Raw genomic sequence first — 16,668 nt, 5'->3', positions numbered from 1 at the left:
GATCTCTAACGCTACAGCCTCTCTCTTTAATAACCCATGCACTCCATCATTATCCAGCATTTCCCCTGGGCCCCCTGCAGTGGCCTGGAGAATCAATGGGAAGCGGCTAACACAATTAAACACTCATTCTACCACCTACTGCCACACCAGATTTCTATCTCAAATCCAACACAAGTTTCTCTAAATATTTATCAGTTACTTTTCAAAATCCACATGAAATTAGATCCACTGCACAGCACATTTAAAAGAGAATATGTCCCTCTTAAAGCTGGTTTGCCTGTGACTTCCAACACCAGGAGCACATTTAATTAAGTTTTAATTAAAGGTCTGGTGTATAAGATTTAAGGGAATCTATTGGCAGAAATTGTATATATATGTTTACATTAGTTTATAATCACTTGAAAATAAGAGTTGTTGTCTTCACCTTAGAATGAGGCGTTTGGAGTGGTTCCTCTTCCACACACTCAGACATGTTGTTCTTTAGTAGCCTCCAATTTTGCATCAGCCACTGTAGTTCTCCATGCTTGGCACACTGAAGTTTCAGTTCTGCAACCTCACCACTAGATGCCACTAAATCCCACACACTGGACCTTTAAAACAACATTATGACTGGTGTGTTAACTACACTTAAGGCCAGATTGTCCCTGGAGTTACCAAAGCAAAGTAACAATTAAAAAGTTTTTTTTTAACAAAGTTTAGTCAGTGCTAACTCTCGAGGTCCAGAGAGCACTTTGAAATGAACTGGACTGTTTGTAAATTCAGAGCGCTGTTGGAATACATTGTTATGTTATTCAGAGCACCACTCTGGCAGCAGCATAGCATACATTGGGTATTCTATGTGAGGAGACGGAGCAGAGCGCCATCCATTTTGACTTAAACGTTAAATTATTATGATAATAGAAGCTCTATTATTTTGAACAACATCGTTGTGTATAGTGTGTAGAGCATCGGATTGGACTCGTACACACCCAACATCACTTCCAGCAAACTTCACAGTGAACAATGAGGGCAAAACAGCATCACCAATCTGAATTAACCATAGACTGTAAAATAAAGATAGACGACATAACAGCTCCCCAAAAGTAAAGCCAAAACATCCCGGTCACTCCCTGGTCTTAAACCCTGCCCCCTGCATGTTAGCAGATGGAACAAGAGTCATGCAAAACTCTCAAAGTACATGTCAAATAAATTTTTCCTAAAGATGGTTGGTGTCATTTTAGGAAGTTGCTATCCCACTGATGTTTGTTCAACTGCTTGTTTTTCTGATAAGTTTGGTTTTTTTTTTAGATATTTGATGCTATAAAAAGGGGGTTTGATGTTATGATTGACAGCTGTGTGCGCCTATCAGTGTGCTCATGATTTGTGGTGCTGCTCGCATTGGCTGGACTGGTGTAGATCCCTAAGTGCGCAGACTTTGGCTCCAAATGACATGACCAGCACATGATGGCAGCGGCCATACCTGGGATATTTATTTTTTTACAGTAGGAGGAAGTGGCAACGCATTGTTCTGCTTTGTATACAGTCTATGGTTAGCATGCTAGCGTGGCAGTCAGAGCCTGTTTGTTACTTGTAGGCTACCGACAGCATTATCTCCACTTTTCTCAAGCACTTTCGATAACACTTGTCTGTCCTGCTGTTATTAAAGACATGTGAACTAACCACTGACACTTGTCTTGTACATAGACTCACAAGTGTGCTGCTGCAGAATAAATTTAGGGGAAACATGGGAAGGGATATTTGACGTTACTTTGGCATTAAGTCAAGGTTTATTTTGGTCTGACAGAGGTTCTGGTTGGCAAATTTGCATTTCCTAGGATAGTGAAGACATGACCAGCCCCACTCTGCCTTGCTCTGGCTCTGATTGGCTTACCCTGACATTCTTACCCCCACCAATCCCACTGCTCTTGCCTAAATCTAACCAATCCAACCAACAAAGGCAATGAGTACTAGCCAATCAGAAGAGAGTAGGGTGGGTCATGCCTTTGCTATCCAAGGAATTGCAAATTCGCTCCCCCTGTAAAAGTGAAACAGTTTCATCTCCGACATATCACTTGGCCCAGATCTCTTTCATTCTCTGCTTTGACTTACATCTCCTCTTCCCTTTCTTATTACCTTCATCTTATTCCTCCTGCTTGGATGTTAAGCTAATTTTCTGTTTAGTACCCTACTCCTGTCTGTGTGACAGTGCTCTCTGACATGGGTATCAGTCAAGGCTTGGGTTGTAAGTGAAAATTTAAAACTTTGCACTTTGATAATCTTTGTCATCCTTGAAATAATTACATTTCTACTCCAACTTGCTGAAATGAGTACCCATCCAGCTGTGCATGATAATTTTGAATGATGAGGAGGCCGCCATGTCTGAAAATTTCATCTTTCAGCCAACTTTATGCAGACTTTGTAATTCCACTAATGCTTGTCCATTCCTTATCCTTATCATTTTGAGCCCCTGCACCTCCTGCACTCGTGCGTTTTTGCTGAGGCTACACGTGATGGTAATCAAAGCCTGTGAGAGTTCAGCTCTTAGGGCTTATGATGGATGTTGGAGTTGGGTCAGTATATTCTGCAAACATGGCATTTTACTGTACAGCTTTAATATGTTATACCGCCAGTGTAAAACCTTTAAATTATTGGCATTGACATTATAAGATTAGAATTATGTCACCTTCTTCACATTACACTTGGAGGTACTTATGTGTGAGGGCTACTTGACGAGCCTCGACACAGCGAACACATACAGTCATTGTTATTTGAAACCAGAGCCAGTGTTGATGTTAATAAATATGCTGTATGCCTCTTGACATTACCAGACATCCTTGAGGTGGAGAATGAGCCATCAAGGCTTGTTGAGAATGAATGGTGTTTTTCTTATTACTGTGATAATGAGCATTTTCACACTCAAAAGCTAACTAAGAAGTTGTTCTTGACTGTCTCTCGCCATTGTCCCTAAGGGCTCGTTGTTGTTTTCATCTTTCCTTCTCCCTTCTTCCTTCGGCTTGCACTGAATTGGTTTGTCACAGCCTCTCTGCATCTGTTTTCTCACAGTCCGTATGATCTTTGCTGGAATCTTAGCTTTTACTGCAGGCTCATTTTTGCCGCAGTGAACACACATGCACAAATTAACACTTAAAATCTGACGCTTTGCAATAGGATACATGAATTAACTGTGTCATTCAAGAGGTAACAGGCGTCACAAGGCTCTGTAGCATCCCACTTCGGATCATATGTATGTTCTTTACACTGGTCCCTCAGGCTTTTGCTCTCATTACCTGGCTCATAGCCGAATGAGCCTGACACTTACTTTGCTTTTCCAACATTTGTCTGAATGAAACATCTGCTTGTTTGGTTTAAGTAGCTACTAAAGACTGAGTGGGTTTGCTTTTGCGGTTGATGGATAATTATGTCTTTAGATGATGATAATCATGACGTGAGTTGCCTGTCTCTGTTTTTCTTGTCTACAGTTCATGATTTGTACAGTGAGACATTTTCATGGTGCTTTGGTGGATAGATGTAGTGAAACTTGTTGTTTAAATGACTTTGGTGGCAGCAGGCAGTCAGAATGGATGGGGGCAACATTTTTGCGGTCGTGAGCTCGCAGTAAGAGAATCTAATTGCGCCGTAACACCCATTACCTATCGGGCCTTTGCTCAACTCTGTGCCCACGTCTCCTGAGACTCTGGTGTCGTCAATTCACCAGGGTCCTGTAACGAGGCTGTGGGTGGGAGCTGCAAAACAGAAAATGATGGCAAATGTGTTTTCAGAGAATAAATGATTTGAGACTTGAATTGCAACGGCACAAACTGAGCTCAGATTGTACTGCAGATGTTTTCCTGTGAAGTAATGGTTAAGATTAGTTTTGGGATTTACCTGCAAAATGAAATCCCTGATTATTAATGTTAAATGAAGTAATTAAGAAATCCTACTTTGCCATTAATAATTTGTATTTTTAAGCTGCTCTAATCAATATTTATATAATAGCTGGATCACACACTACTTACCCAGGCTATCTTTTTGCTATCTGGCCTCACTATCTTTTAACATTTGCCATCTGGATAACTGGTATCATAAAGCTGGTTGTCAACTAGTTCAGTCAACTCTGAGTTTTTCTATCCAGCCAAGAGTGTGTTCATGTAAGAGGATCACTCTGATTGGTCAGAGTTGGGATGTTGACAGGTTGTGATTCGACACTCCAGAGCAGTTATTTATTAAGAGCATTCTTATTAGGATCTGTTCCAGTCTCAGGAGGCAGCCTTTTTCCAGTAAGAAACACTGTTCGCTACCTGTCCAAGACCAAACATCAGATATACAAAATTAACAACTAGCTGGTGAGCATAGAGGAGCTTTAAGCAACTGATATTTGCCCCAGGGGTTTGTGGACACTGTTAACGAAGCTGAAGGAAGAGTGAATGTTGGACTTTCATTCATCGGGTAGCCAGAAACACAACCCCAAATGTGTTACTCCGTGTCTAATTGATGTGAGAACAAGCCACTGGTTGCTAACATATTAGCCATAACAACTTTGTAATCTGATAATGTGTCAATGTTGTGATTACATCCTGCTGTGTTTCCCCCAAGTAGCCAAAAAGTCAGTTAGTACAGCTTTAAGGCAGAAAGGCTGGTTGGTGTGAAGTCAGTACATCATCATTTCTGTATGATGTTTTGCTAAATTTAACAGTGTAAAAGTAATCTGGGAAATTTTCCTTTAAGTCTTAGTGCCCTGATAATCACTCATTTTGATGAATGAAACACCTCAGGGTATTCAGTATGAGATGAGTGATGGCACAAGTGAGCAGAGCTGGAGGCAGTTAGCTATGCATGTGTCACTAAAGTGCCTCCGCCATTGTTTTTTTCATTTTGTTCCTTGCTGTTATTGCAACTGAGCTGTTTTCCGAGTTGTCAATCATGGAAACTGGAGGCAAAATTGCCCATTTTCTCTTGGACTTGAACATTGCAGTTCCCAGGAGACAGCTTTGCCCATTTCCCCTCATGCCATATTGTGTAGCTAACATAATACATTTGCAAATAATTCAAAATATCAAGTATACAGCATGGGTCTCCAAAAAGTTTGATTTGTAATTTCCTTGCCTTTTCAGCCATCCACCCTGGCAGATGACAATGACATCTTATAACATAATAGTGTTCATAATAATGTGTTTGGCTCTCTCTGCAGACTGCTATGGACCAGCTACACATGCACTTCACACAGGCCATCCACAACACGGTGTTCCAAGTGGTGCTGGGATATGTGGAGCTGTGTGCCGGCAACGCTGATACCAAGTTCCAGAAGATGCAGTACAAGGACCTCTGCACGGTAAGGAGATCAGTGTGTGTGTGTGTGGTCATTATAACAATACTTAATTTAACAGAACTTAAGTTAACCTAATTAAAACAGGGCTTTATTTAACTATATTATAACAGTATTTTATTTAACTTTTTGTAACAGTAGTTTATTTAATTCTATTTTAAAAGTGCTGTATTTAACTTTATTATAAACATAATTTATTGTAATAGTATTCTATTAACTTCATTGTAAGACTAGTTTATTTAACTCTATTATAACAGTAGTTTTTTTTTTACTTTATTGAAACAGAAGTTAATTTAAACTTATTGTAATAGTAGTCATTTAACTTTATATTAAATATACTTTATTCAACTTTACTTGATTATAACAGTAGTTTATTTACCTTTATTGTAATAGTAGTTTAATCAACCTTATTGTAATAGTAGTCATATAATTTTATTATAAAAGTGCTGTATTTAACTTTATTATAATAGTAGTTGATTTTACTTTATTGTAAAAGTAGCTTATTTAACTTTGTTATAAAAGTGCTGTAGTTAATTTATTATAACAGTATTCCATTTAACTTTATTTAATTATACTTTATTTAACTATATTATAATAGTATTTTATTTAACTTCATTGTGAGAGTAGTTTATTTAACTCTATTATAACAGTAGGTTAGTCAACTTTATGCAACAGTAGTTTGTTTAATCTTATTGTAATAGTAGTCATTTAACTTTATTATAAAAGTGCTGTATTTAATTTTATTGTAACAGTAGTTTATGTAATTTTATTATAAATGTGCTGTATTTAATTTTATTGTAACAGTAGTTTATGTAATTTTATTATAAATGTGCTGTATTTAATTTATTACAACAGTATTCCATTTAACTTTATTTTTGTAATGGTACTTCATTTAACTTTAAACATACTTTATTTAATGTAATGATAGACATAGACTTTTTATGTTACTTAATTGCAACAGTAGTTTATTTAAGTTGTTATAACAACACTTTATTAAACTTTATTTTCACAGTAGCTTCTTTAATTACCTGTACTGTAACTGTAGTTTATTTAGTATTTTATTTTATTTTTGTATTTTAGTAATCTACAGTACATTAGAGATTAAAAATATCAAGATATACATATATTGTGTATTGCAATATTATCTATAGGCCTTATCGCCCAGCCCTACTTCATATTTGATCAGCAATGCCAAGTATCGTGCTGCTCTCTCTTTGTGTCTGTGGTGGCTGCGGGTACACAAAAATCTGAAAATCGTCAGCTGGTGGATTTTTGCTGGTAAATGAGCAGGGAGGTCTGGGCGCTGGCAAGCTGGAGAGAAGTTAACCACTGTTCATTTACACGTACTACCCTTGTTGTTATGATGTAAAGCTGGTTGAAAATCTGCAATTTTTTAATTTGATACAGAATAAAGAACACTGCCTGCAAAGTGCTGTGATGGTAGGAAACATGACATACTGCTGGGCCCACTCTCACACACTTTGTTACTCACATTACCCCTCTAGCGTTCTTATTGCCATGTAGACAAGCGAAAAATACCTTATTTCATGACAAGGGATTTTACAGATTCTCCATAATGGAGTGAAATGAAGGGAGTAGAGGAGAGAGTGATTCAGATGTAATGAATTTTGCTCACAATACAGAACGAATGCACTGCAGCAGCAGCATTTTTGATTGGGCTCTCCATACATCCATACAGTCCCTCTCTTTTTCTTACTCTCCAGATCAAAATAAATCAACTTTGCATGGCCAGCAAGCCATGATTTGGTCAATTCATCATTAACTTGCTGGGAGTGAGTTTACTTACTCCCAGGGGCAGTGTTACAGTCTGATCGACAGTGTGGAGGGGTATATAGAGGCAACAATTTGTTGCTCTACAGTCTCAACTGTCATAGGTTTTTCCTGCTCTGTAGCTCCATGTGTGGTCTTGCTGTTTGACTGCACAGCATCTCCAGAGCCTTCGCCAGCTGTACTCTTATCTACAATGCCCTGCCCTTCAGCTCTTACCTTCATGCCACCTCTCCTCCTCGTCCTCACTCCCTGTCTCCTCTTCCCCCTGCCTCCAGCTTCTTTTTCTGTCTGTTTATGCATGTTTTTCTACCCCAGTTGGTAAGTGGCATGGAAGGAGCAATATTCAGTTTGGAAGGGCTGGAGGTTCTGGGTCGAGGCTTCTTTTTATTTTGGACTCGTTTTCGATCCAGATGGGTCAATGATACCCTGCATTCAAGCTGGCTGACGGGATGTTTTCAATCTAGGAGCTGAAAAAAGATTTAGATATCAGTTTCTCTGTCACTTCAAGCTGGATTTAAGCACATTTTTGTATTGCTAGAAAAGGGGTTTGTTGGGATTTCAAAACATATGAAATTGCTTTCCTGATGTTGATGGCCAAGATAGGCTTGTAGCAAGGGGTGGTAGCAAATGATACATGGGATACCTAAATAGAAAACTGTGGATGTTATGAAGTCATGCTGATAAAATGTTGATTACTTCTCAGGTGTGGCCTGAGGAAGAGCTCTCTTTCATTGTTGTGGGATGATAGTTTTCTTGCAAGGAAGCCTGGCTTGTTATAAATGATGTGCTCTACTCTGTTCTTTACCAGGGCGCAGAGTGGCTTTTAATATATCAGACACTGTAGATATACTGAACTATTGTACAGGATGCTTGACAATAATACCATTTTATCAACGGTTCAGTTTGCTCTTATATGCTTCATGCTATAAGTGCATGACCCATCAGAAGAAGTACGATACAATCCACCTTATATTTCAATGGAATTATAAATAAGGTGGAAAATTACTTGTCAGAAAAGAGTAGTTGCCTCTTGGGATTGGACAGTGTCTCCAAGAATCATCGGGGAGTAATCCAACTCAGCCAAAATTTGAGATATAGTTATTGTGGGGGGAAAAAATTAACTAAACTTTATGCTCCATATATGTATGTATATGTTTTAACCGTCCATATCTTTCTGCTCTTGTCTCTTTTTGTTTTTTTCCTGTGGACATAATTGGACGTAGGCTTAATGGAAATCTGTGTCCGTTACAAACACATCCTAATGTTTACTTGTGTTTGATAGATACCCTGTCAGCACGCTGCGTTGCCTGGATGATCCCACTTATACCACAAACACACACACACGTATATACTGTACAAACACGCTTACCAACGTAAGATTGATGGGATGTGTCATTACACACTCGCCTGTGTGATCATGATTGATAGGGCAGCCAGCTACGCAAAGGCGCCCACTCAAATGAAGAGGTACGTGAATGCCCACACACAGTTCATTTGTGTCGCAGACAGCGTTCGCAGCCTGTCTGCAGCGGCTCTTATGGGGAGATCAAGTGTTTTGCTTACTTTTACTCCTCATGGTCGATTATTTTATTGAAGGCATTTATATACCTGCCTTTAAAATGTCAAAAGGAGGGCTAACCAAAGTACTCATGTGAAATAAGTGTCTATGTAGCTTATGAGGTCCACACACTGGATCGAGGTGGTTTTGAAGAGATGTTGAATATCAAGGGGTTGAATGCTTGTCCTTGTTGAGATTTCTGAGTACTTGAATCGCCTCCCTTTGAGGTTCTTTGGGACTTTGCAGCATAAAAGCAATTTCTCACCAGTGCAGTTTGAAAACATGGTGTGTGAATATAGAAAATCTGCATTCGAATTTGGTAACTTGGTGCCCCAGATGGTTTGTTACACTGAACCAACTGAGTAACAGTTATCAGAAACTGTTGGGAAAAGGGCAGGCACTTTCAGAAAGCACCTGGCAGATTGGACAAACCATCTGGGCCTGTCTTAGGAAGAAGTGTCGTTCTTCCTAAGTGCTCTTCTTTCAATGAAGAAATACTCTCCAGTTCTGATACAACTGATGCTATTGCAGCATCTACATACACTGAACTCTTCAGGAGTCACCGTTGTTGTTTTGAATGAACAGTCACCTCTCAGTGTCAACACACACACCTAAACCTGGCAAACACATTACTTGAAGCCTTACAAGATTGATTTTCTTGGATTTTCATGATCCTTTGAGTCTCGTGATCTTTTGATATCGCAAGAAACCAGCTGCCATGCAGAATAAGTGTGAAGGCACTAGTTTCCAAAGTCTCTCTCGCTAGTTTAAAAATATACCAGCTCTCTCTTAAATTAACAGAGAATGTGGTTGGGGAAATTGGCTAAGCAATGCTTTCTGCTCCTTCAACAAATACCACTGGCTTGCTCTTGAGCAAGGGATTGGACCCACAGGGGCTGCTCAGTAGAGAATGTGTTAATGTTGTGGAAGTGTATCAATAGGAAACACAGTGTTTGTGGAGAAGAGCAAACTTATTCACCTGCTGTTCCCCTGATAAATAAAGGTTAAGAAAATGTTAGAGCCACATTAGACCTCTTGAACTTGCCTCTTAGTTATGCACTTAAAATTCAAGGGAAATGGGAACACTCAGAAAGGTCGGTTCTGATTGCGAAAGGGTCTTATTAATTTTACATCAACATCTCATCATTATTGGCCAGACTCAGTCCTTATCAATCCCCTTGTCTGTCTGACTTTTCTCCTGATGGAAATGGGACGGTTCACTCCTGGAATCATAGGATGTTCTTATCGGAGAGGAGGTGACTGTAAAGGCTCAACCATATAGTGTACTGCACTTTCATATTGTGTTTACAACAGTATTTAAAGTAATGATAATTCATCCAGCCAACTGGTAGTCTTCAAGACTTTACTGGGAAATACACTATTGTTTCTGATAATCTAACAAAGTCATACTGTGGGTTGTAGTGAACATGTCAGCCTCTAGAAGCCGCTAGTAGGGCTTTAGCCTTTCAGTGTTGTTTTTGTTCCTGTGTTATACAAAGCCATTAACTCTACTGATAATAGAGATATCACCCCAATGATATTGAACAACTGCTCAGTAACCCATAGTGATCTCTCCCACTCTCTATTTATCATTGTCCCAGTTTGATATAGCCTGACCTTTAGCGCAGTTGTATATTTGAAAGATAAACAGTTTTGCCAGGCTGTGGAGTGGATGCAGACACTGTTGCTTTTTCATATTAAGCAGTGCCATAATCCGGGGCTGGGTTTTTGTGTTTAGTTAATGATGGGCTGCTGATAGCTTCATTACAGAATGAAACTAATCTACTGCCAAACATTGTGCATCTTATCATCCGAGCTCTTATGGATGGAAATTGGTCTCATACTGTTTGTTGTTATTACTCTGTCACAGTAGCAATAGACAGCTAAAGACTGCAGCTGTTTATCATGAAGAGTGTTTTTTATTTATTTTTCCCCCTAGAGGAAGGATTTGTTTGATTTTTGATTCTCAGGCGGGGATATCGCTTGGATCATCCTTTTGTGATTGTGTAGAATCTGTGGTTTAAATAGCAACAAATACGTCTCTCTGAATCACAGGAGACTCAGTCAATGCCTTTGACAAAATTGACGTGTGTGCAGTGAACCTTGTTGTTGCGCATGACAAGATTTTGTTGAAGCATGTTAAAGTTAAACATGAAACGAGGAGCAAATGATCAAGAACATGTCCCTGTGTGAAATCTGTCTCATACCCAAGTCTGATTAAAGCACTTCACAGCTCTATGTAAAGTGATGGTGATAAAAAAGAGCTTTACCTTAAACTATTAATTGAGCTAAAGTCAACCATTATTATTTTTTGTTTAAAAAGTTTAAAGACTTTGGCTTTGATGGCAGTTTAACCAGCTGAGTTGCAGGTGACACCATCAGCCAGTCTGAGCTCAACTCAGGCCAGTTTACACCGCTGCAACTTTTGTCTGTGAAGTTCTAAAATGGTTTCATCTCGTCAGGAATAATTGGTCTTAACTGGGGTTTAGGGTGTGCCACAGGGGTTTATACTGGGTCCTTTGCTCTTATTTTAGTACAAAGGGTTGTCAGGGCAACAAGATAAAATTGTCAACTTGTTATAATCCGTTTACAACTTCATTCTGACATTGCATCCACTCTAATTGATTTCCATGGGGGAGAGGGATTTGATTTTCCCTAAACAATTACAAAAGACCAATGTATCCACCCGTATCTAACGTCAATAATGCGTAGCCATGCCAAAATACAGGTTTTCCTGGGGTTTGAAATGGAGCAAAATAAAAACAAACGGTGATGTCAGCCGATACTGAGAAGACATTTCGTCTTGATTTGAAACAGGCTCGATAGCAGTGTCTGTCTCGTCTACAGCAGTCGCCAATGTTGTTATTACTCCAACTTGGTTCTGGCGTGCAGCTCGACACCAGTTTGAAGCTGTGCAAGTGCCCATGGCACTGATTGGCTATTCATTAGTCCCCCTGTTGTGCTGATTGGATTGATTGCTTTTTCAACCAAGCACCCCTGTAACATATCATAATGCCAGACAAATCAGTCAACTCTGTGCAGTGGGTGGATTCAACAGTGTGGACCGAGACAATACATAGGCACTTCGTAGCACTGTACCTAACCACCTAGATGTGTTGTTAAAAGTATTTTCCTATATGTTGGCTGAAAGTTAAATTGGACTCTCTTCACAGACTTATGCACCAGGTTGTGTTTAAGAGTGTGTTTATGTGAGAAAAACAAGAGCTTCCTCTTCAGCAGAGTGTACTCTGCTTTGTTTCTTTTCTCGCACCGCAGGTCTACAGATTGCTGACCATGTTTTCGATCTGATACAGGTTAATCTGGAGGGGGCCGCGGTCGTTTTTTTCCTAAAGAAAGTGAATCCGCTAATTCAAGCGCACCTGCTCTTGCTTCAATATCCCTTTTGTGAATGTGTGGCATTTCTTTCGTGCGCTCTCCTCCGCACGCCCACACATACAATTGGAAAATAGCACTCAGCGATTTGTCTTTTCAAAACCTCCCTGACACAGCTTGGCATATGTGCATAATGATGGGTAACTGTCTTCAGAAAATCAAATGGCTGAAAATAGATCCCACGCCCGCCTCCTCCTCCAAGCTCTCATCATTGTACTTGTTGAGAAGACTGTCCAGCGAGGTGGATGACAGAAGTTTTTGATTTTATTTTTTCCTGATGCAGGTGTGACATGCAAACACTCTTGCGTCAGCTGAAATCTTCAACATACACACACACACACACACACACACACACACACACACACACACACACACACACGCATAAACTGGACAATACAGTGCATCTGTGTAGGTGTACTTCCTCTCATCTAATCAAGATCCTCACACACACACACACACACACACACACACACACACACACACACCTCTTACCCCCTACATCGTCTCCCCTCACCTCAGTTGCCTGGCAACATGCTGCTGTGATATGGTTGACTGGTGGAGAACATGGAATGTCAAATGTAAGCCTTGTTTAGTCCAAACTGGTTCATTAGCTTTCCTAAATGTCCGGTGGTGCTGGAGCCTGTTTGTAATGGGAGCTTTGTTTATCTCTATTTGTTTATATCAGGTTGGTGTCCAAAGCACTGGTAGCCAATTATTTCCTTTGACTGTACATGAAATTAGAATTCTAGTATAGAACCATAAGTAGAAAACATACTGTAGTTATATATTTATTTTTGTAGTGTCTGTAAGTGCTGGTGTTTCATGTCATGTTTGATAGCGGATATACAGAAATATTATATAATAGGCCAATAAAGAGGCATATTGTCAGTTGTGCTTGTATACACTGTACGTAACATGAACTAGAACTAGACAGCAGTAGCTTTTCATGACAGTATGATGATTCATTTTACTATTTAAGATATTAAATATATTATATCCATGTAGAAAGGATCCTTACAGTACCATTATAGACAGTAAATTGTTCAGCCCCATGCTGAACCAGCAGAGAGCGAAATAAAGACAGTTTGCAAAATGTGTTAATTAATTTATTAATCACAAATTCCACTTATTGCGTGACTGGTTAAGTGTGCTATTCACCACTCTGAACAGCTTGTTGTTGTCACAGATGTGTAGAGGTTTGTTATTGTGTTGTTTAAATGTTAATTTGGAGATGATATGCCACTGTTACAAAACATCTGCAGTAGGAAAACAGTTATTAATGTCCATTGTAGCAAAGATATTAAAACCTCTCAAGTTTAAGTGCAGTAAAAAACAAATTCAAATGTGGATTTATTACACTGGTAAGAGCATAATTGACTGTCGTTATTGGAGGCTGTGCAGGATATGTTGTTTTAATGTGCTACTGAGAGTGGATGGCTAAATGTCTGATGTGTATTTAACAGTAAAATGTGTATAAAAGCATCGCCTTACCCCCAATATTCTGTGCTTTAAATCTGGAGTGCGGGATTTTTACATATAAATGAACGTCCATTATATTTAAGCCCTCGCCAATGAGTTCACACAATGCTGCTTAAGCCTGTCACTTCCAGCTAAAGCTTCCTGGATTTTGCGGTATACTGGAGTTGTGGGTTGCGTTGGAATAGTCTTTTTTGCTCATAGAGGTTCCTCGCTGAGTGAAAGTACTTGGAAATATTAAAGTGGCAGCCATGATAAGTGTTGTTCAAATTCTCTAAATACAAAGGAAATGTGCTTTAGTGCTTCCTTTCTTATCTCTTTGAGCATAGGATACACTCGACCATCCCATATGAATGGAAAGAAGTTAATGACATCCACAATTCCTTGCGGCATAACACACCATTCGGCAGTTTTACGAAAACAAGTGATATGCATGTCTTGCATTAATTGATTTTTTCATACAACTACACTAACTGGGATTTGTGTTGATAAATATGAGTGGGTAGGAGGGTGAGTGTGAGCGACCATTCTCAATGTGACACTGGTTTTGTGTCACTTTTGTGACCTGGAGCCCATATTCCTCCTCTTGTTCCAGTTCCAACTTTGGTAATACTTTTCACTAGGTTGTCTATGTTTATTAACCTGGAAATCCAGACCAAAATCTAGAAAGATTTAGGGTCTGGCCATGAGTAATGAAAATGGCCCAACTCGAGGGGCGGCACCAAGCATGCATTTGTAAATATCACTGCACGCAAATGGATAACACTACGACCAACAGGGTGACGTATATGCTTAGCTACCAGCGGAGCTAACTGGTAGATTAGACTCTTGCCATATCCGGTCGGCAAAACAGCAAAAATGTCCTTCTTGCAAAGGAAAGACTCGAGCGCCGTCTTCTGTTCCTCTTTTAGAGAAAAAGCCAAGTCTAACTTGTTCATTGTAGCGGCCAAAGCCGTTTCAAACAACTGGTGTTCATCCATAGCCATCTTGCAATGTTTACTGACTGATTCCGGACTTCACCAGCACAGCGCTGTCGTCATCTGTTTAGTTCGCCTCTGGCCCGCCTATATCAGATACACCGATGTGATTGTGCATAGGTAATGAGCATCATTACTGATTGCCAGAGTGACTCGCTGAGCAAATTCAAATTGTGCTCTCGCGAGAACTCTGGATTTCCAGGGTATATGTTTATACAGCCGGCATGAAACAACATGGTAGACAAGCACGGAGCAAAGATGCACTTTTAGTAGTCCATTTTCTAAACATTGTAGTTTCACCATGGCAGACCCGGCTGCATAATCACGAAGTCCAGTGTAAGTGCAGTTGGACTGTTTTAGCACTGAAGTTGTCTTTTCCTAAGTCCTTACAAATTCTTCTTCACATCCTGACTTCATGATGTTTTCCAGCAAGGTCAAGGAAAAGTGTTTAGGAAAAGACTTAGGACGTCATTTTTTGACTATTGGACCGTAGCGGTGGTGTCTGGAGCAGCAGCTAGGGTCACTCTTTCCTTGCGCCCTTTTTAGCACAGGGCCTGTCCCAATACCCACACTTCCCCTAAAAATACCCACTTGCACTTGGTTGTGCACGTTCACGTTTAGGCTAGTGGTGTCCCAAAACAGAATTGAGGTACTGGAAGTGGTTTCCAACACTTAAAACCCGCCCTAGATTCCTTGCGAAGTCAGCAACTTCGGCAAGTTTTGGAAAACAATTTGTTACTGTACGATCGGAATGTAGGCTATACAAACAACAGATGGTTGGACTAGCGTAAACTCATCAGCAACTCGGTTGAACACAGTGTCAAAATATTTAAACAAATCGACTTCGGTCAGAACTAGAAGATGTCGTAGGCGCCTCCTGATTCTTCAGACGGAGAAGAATAAACATAGCACACGCCACAACACAAGTGCTGGAGCCGGCATTTTCAAACCTGAATGACTAACAGTATCTTGCGTCGCTACTACGTGTGACGTATGCCTGCATTTCGGCCAATTTGCATTAAGTGGTGTCTCATTTCTTAGGGAAAGATCTCTACCCAAATATTTCTCACTTCCCTCATCAAGGGTTATCTCACAAACGAGGGCACTCAATACAAGTGGAAGATTTATTTTCTATTTCACTTCTCTAACTTTTAATTTGAAGAGCTAGAAGTGTTTCATTACCTGCTAAGCTTTAGTGTTAACTTCAGCTTAGTGATGTCACATTTCTGAGAAGTGGCTCGTAAATCCAAAGCATGTCAACATCATCTCCAGCAACAGTACTTGACAACAGTGGAAGCTTTTGTGCAATTTAGCTGCCTGGGGCAACAGCTCTGTCATTACCATCTTTGAGATGGTGGTCATTATATGATTTCTTGCTGATGGCTTACAGTGGGGAAAGCACCTCAGATGTCTCTCACTGAGAAGTGTTCTGGTGAGAGATTGTTCTGGCAAGTGGTGGTTTGTCACTCAGGGACTTGGACATGCTGGAGGAAAAGCCAAAAGAAGGCATGGGACTTTACTTATGTTAGTTTGTGCACAGTTGGGGGCTTTATCGCAATGCACTGTTTTCCAGTGTGTGACTAAACAATGCTTCTGTGAAAGAAAGCAGGGGTCTACAACCACTTATTCATCATCGTAGTATGAAACAAAGTAAAGTGCGGCTGCTCTTGACAGCACGGTTTCATCTGGCAGTGATTTATTTGTTTCTGGACGTCTTGACTGGACTCCACCGGCCTGTTTCTCGGTACAGCCTTGAGCTGTGTCAGTGGCTACTGTTGTGCCAGCTGTACTTCTCTTCGGTGGGCCAAATTTTAATTTAACACACGTATTTTTCCAGACTGTCAGGCCTTCTCAGAGCTCGCAATCAGACGTGGTCATCTGTTGAATGTTTACAGGAAAAACAGTAATGTCCATTTTTCTTTAAATACTTTCTACTTCACACTTGAGCTGTCTTGCTGTCTGCAGTCAACACCACTGATATTTCACAGAGCTCAATGCAGTTTCGGTTATTCGGTTGCTTCCACATTTTCAGATTCAGATTGCGGCCAACACGGACACAGAGTACAGAAGTGGATCAAGAGAGTGAGCAGCCCCTTATTCTCTCTCTGTCTCTCAAACTTAAATCAAACTATAAAACAGGGCAGTGCTGATCAAATGTAAACCAAGATTCT

At 40.0% G+C, this 16,668-nt stretch overlaps 1 protein-coding gene across 1 annotated transcript in view; it reads left to right on the top strand.

Moving 5' to 3' along the window:
- Positions 1 to 16,668, top strand: part of vps50 (VPS50 EARP/GARPII complex subunit) — a 139,286-nt gene that overhangs the window by 50,626 nt on the left and 71,992 nt on the right. The window contains exon 12 of the mRNA XM_049602366.1: positions 5,168 to 5,308. Within this exon, the coding sequence (XP_049458323.1) occupies positions 5,168 to 5,308 (141 nt within the window). The remainder of the gene's footprint in view (positions 1 to 5,167; positions 5,309 to 16,668) is intronic.

Source organism: Epinephelus fuscoguttatus, linkage group LG17 (genome assembly GCF_011397635.1).
Source record: "Epinephelus fuscoguttatus linkage group LG17, E.fuscoguttatus.final_Chr_v1".
NCBI lineage: Eukaryota > Metazoa > Chordata > Actinopteri > Perciformes > Serranidae > Epinephelus > Epinephelus fuscoguttatus.
The sequence above is the reverse complement of the archived record's forward strand: the minus strand, read 5'-3'. Positions and strand labels throughout refer to the sequence as shown.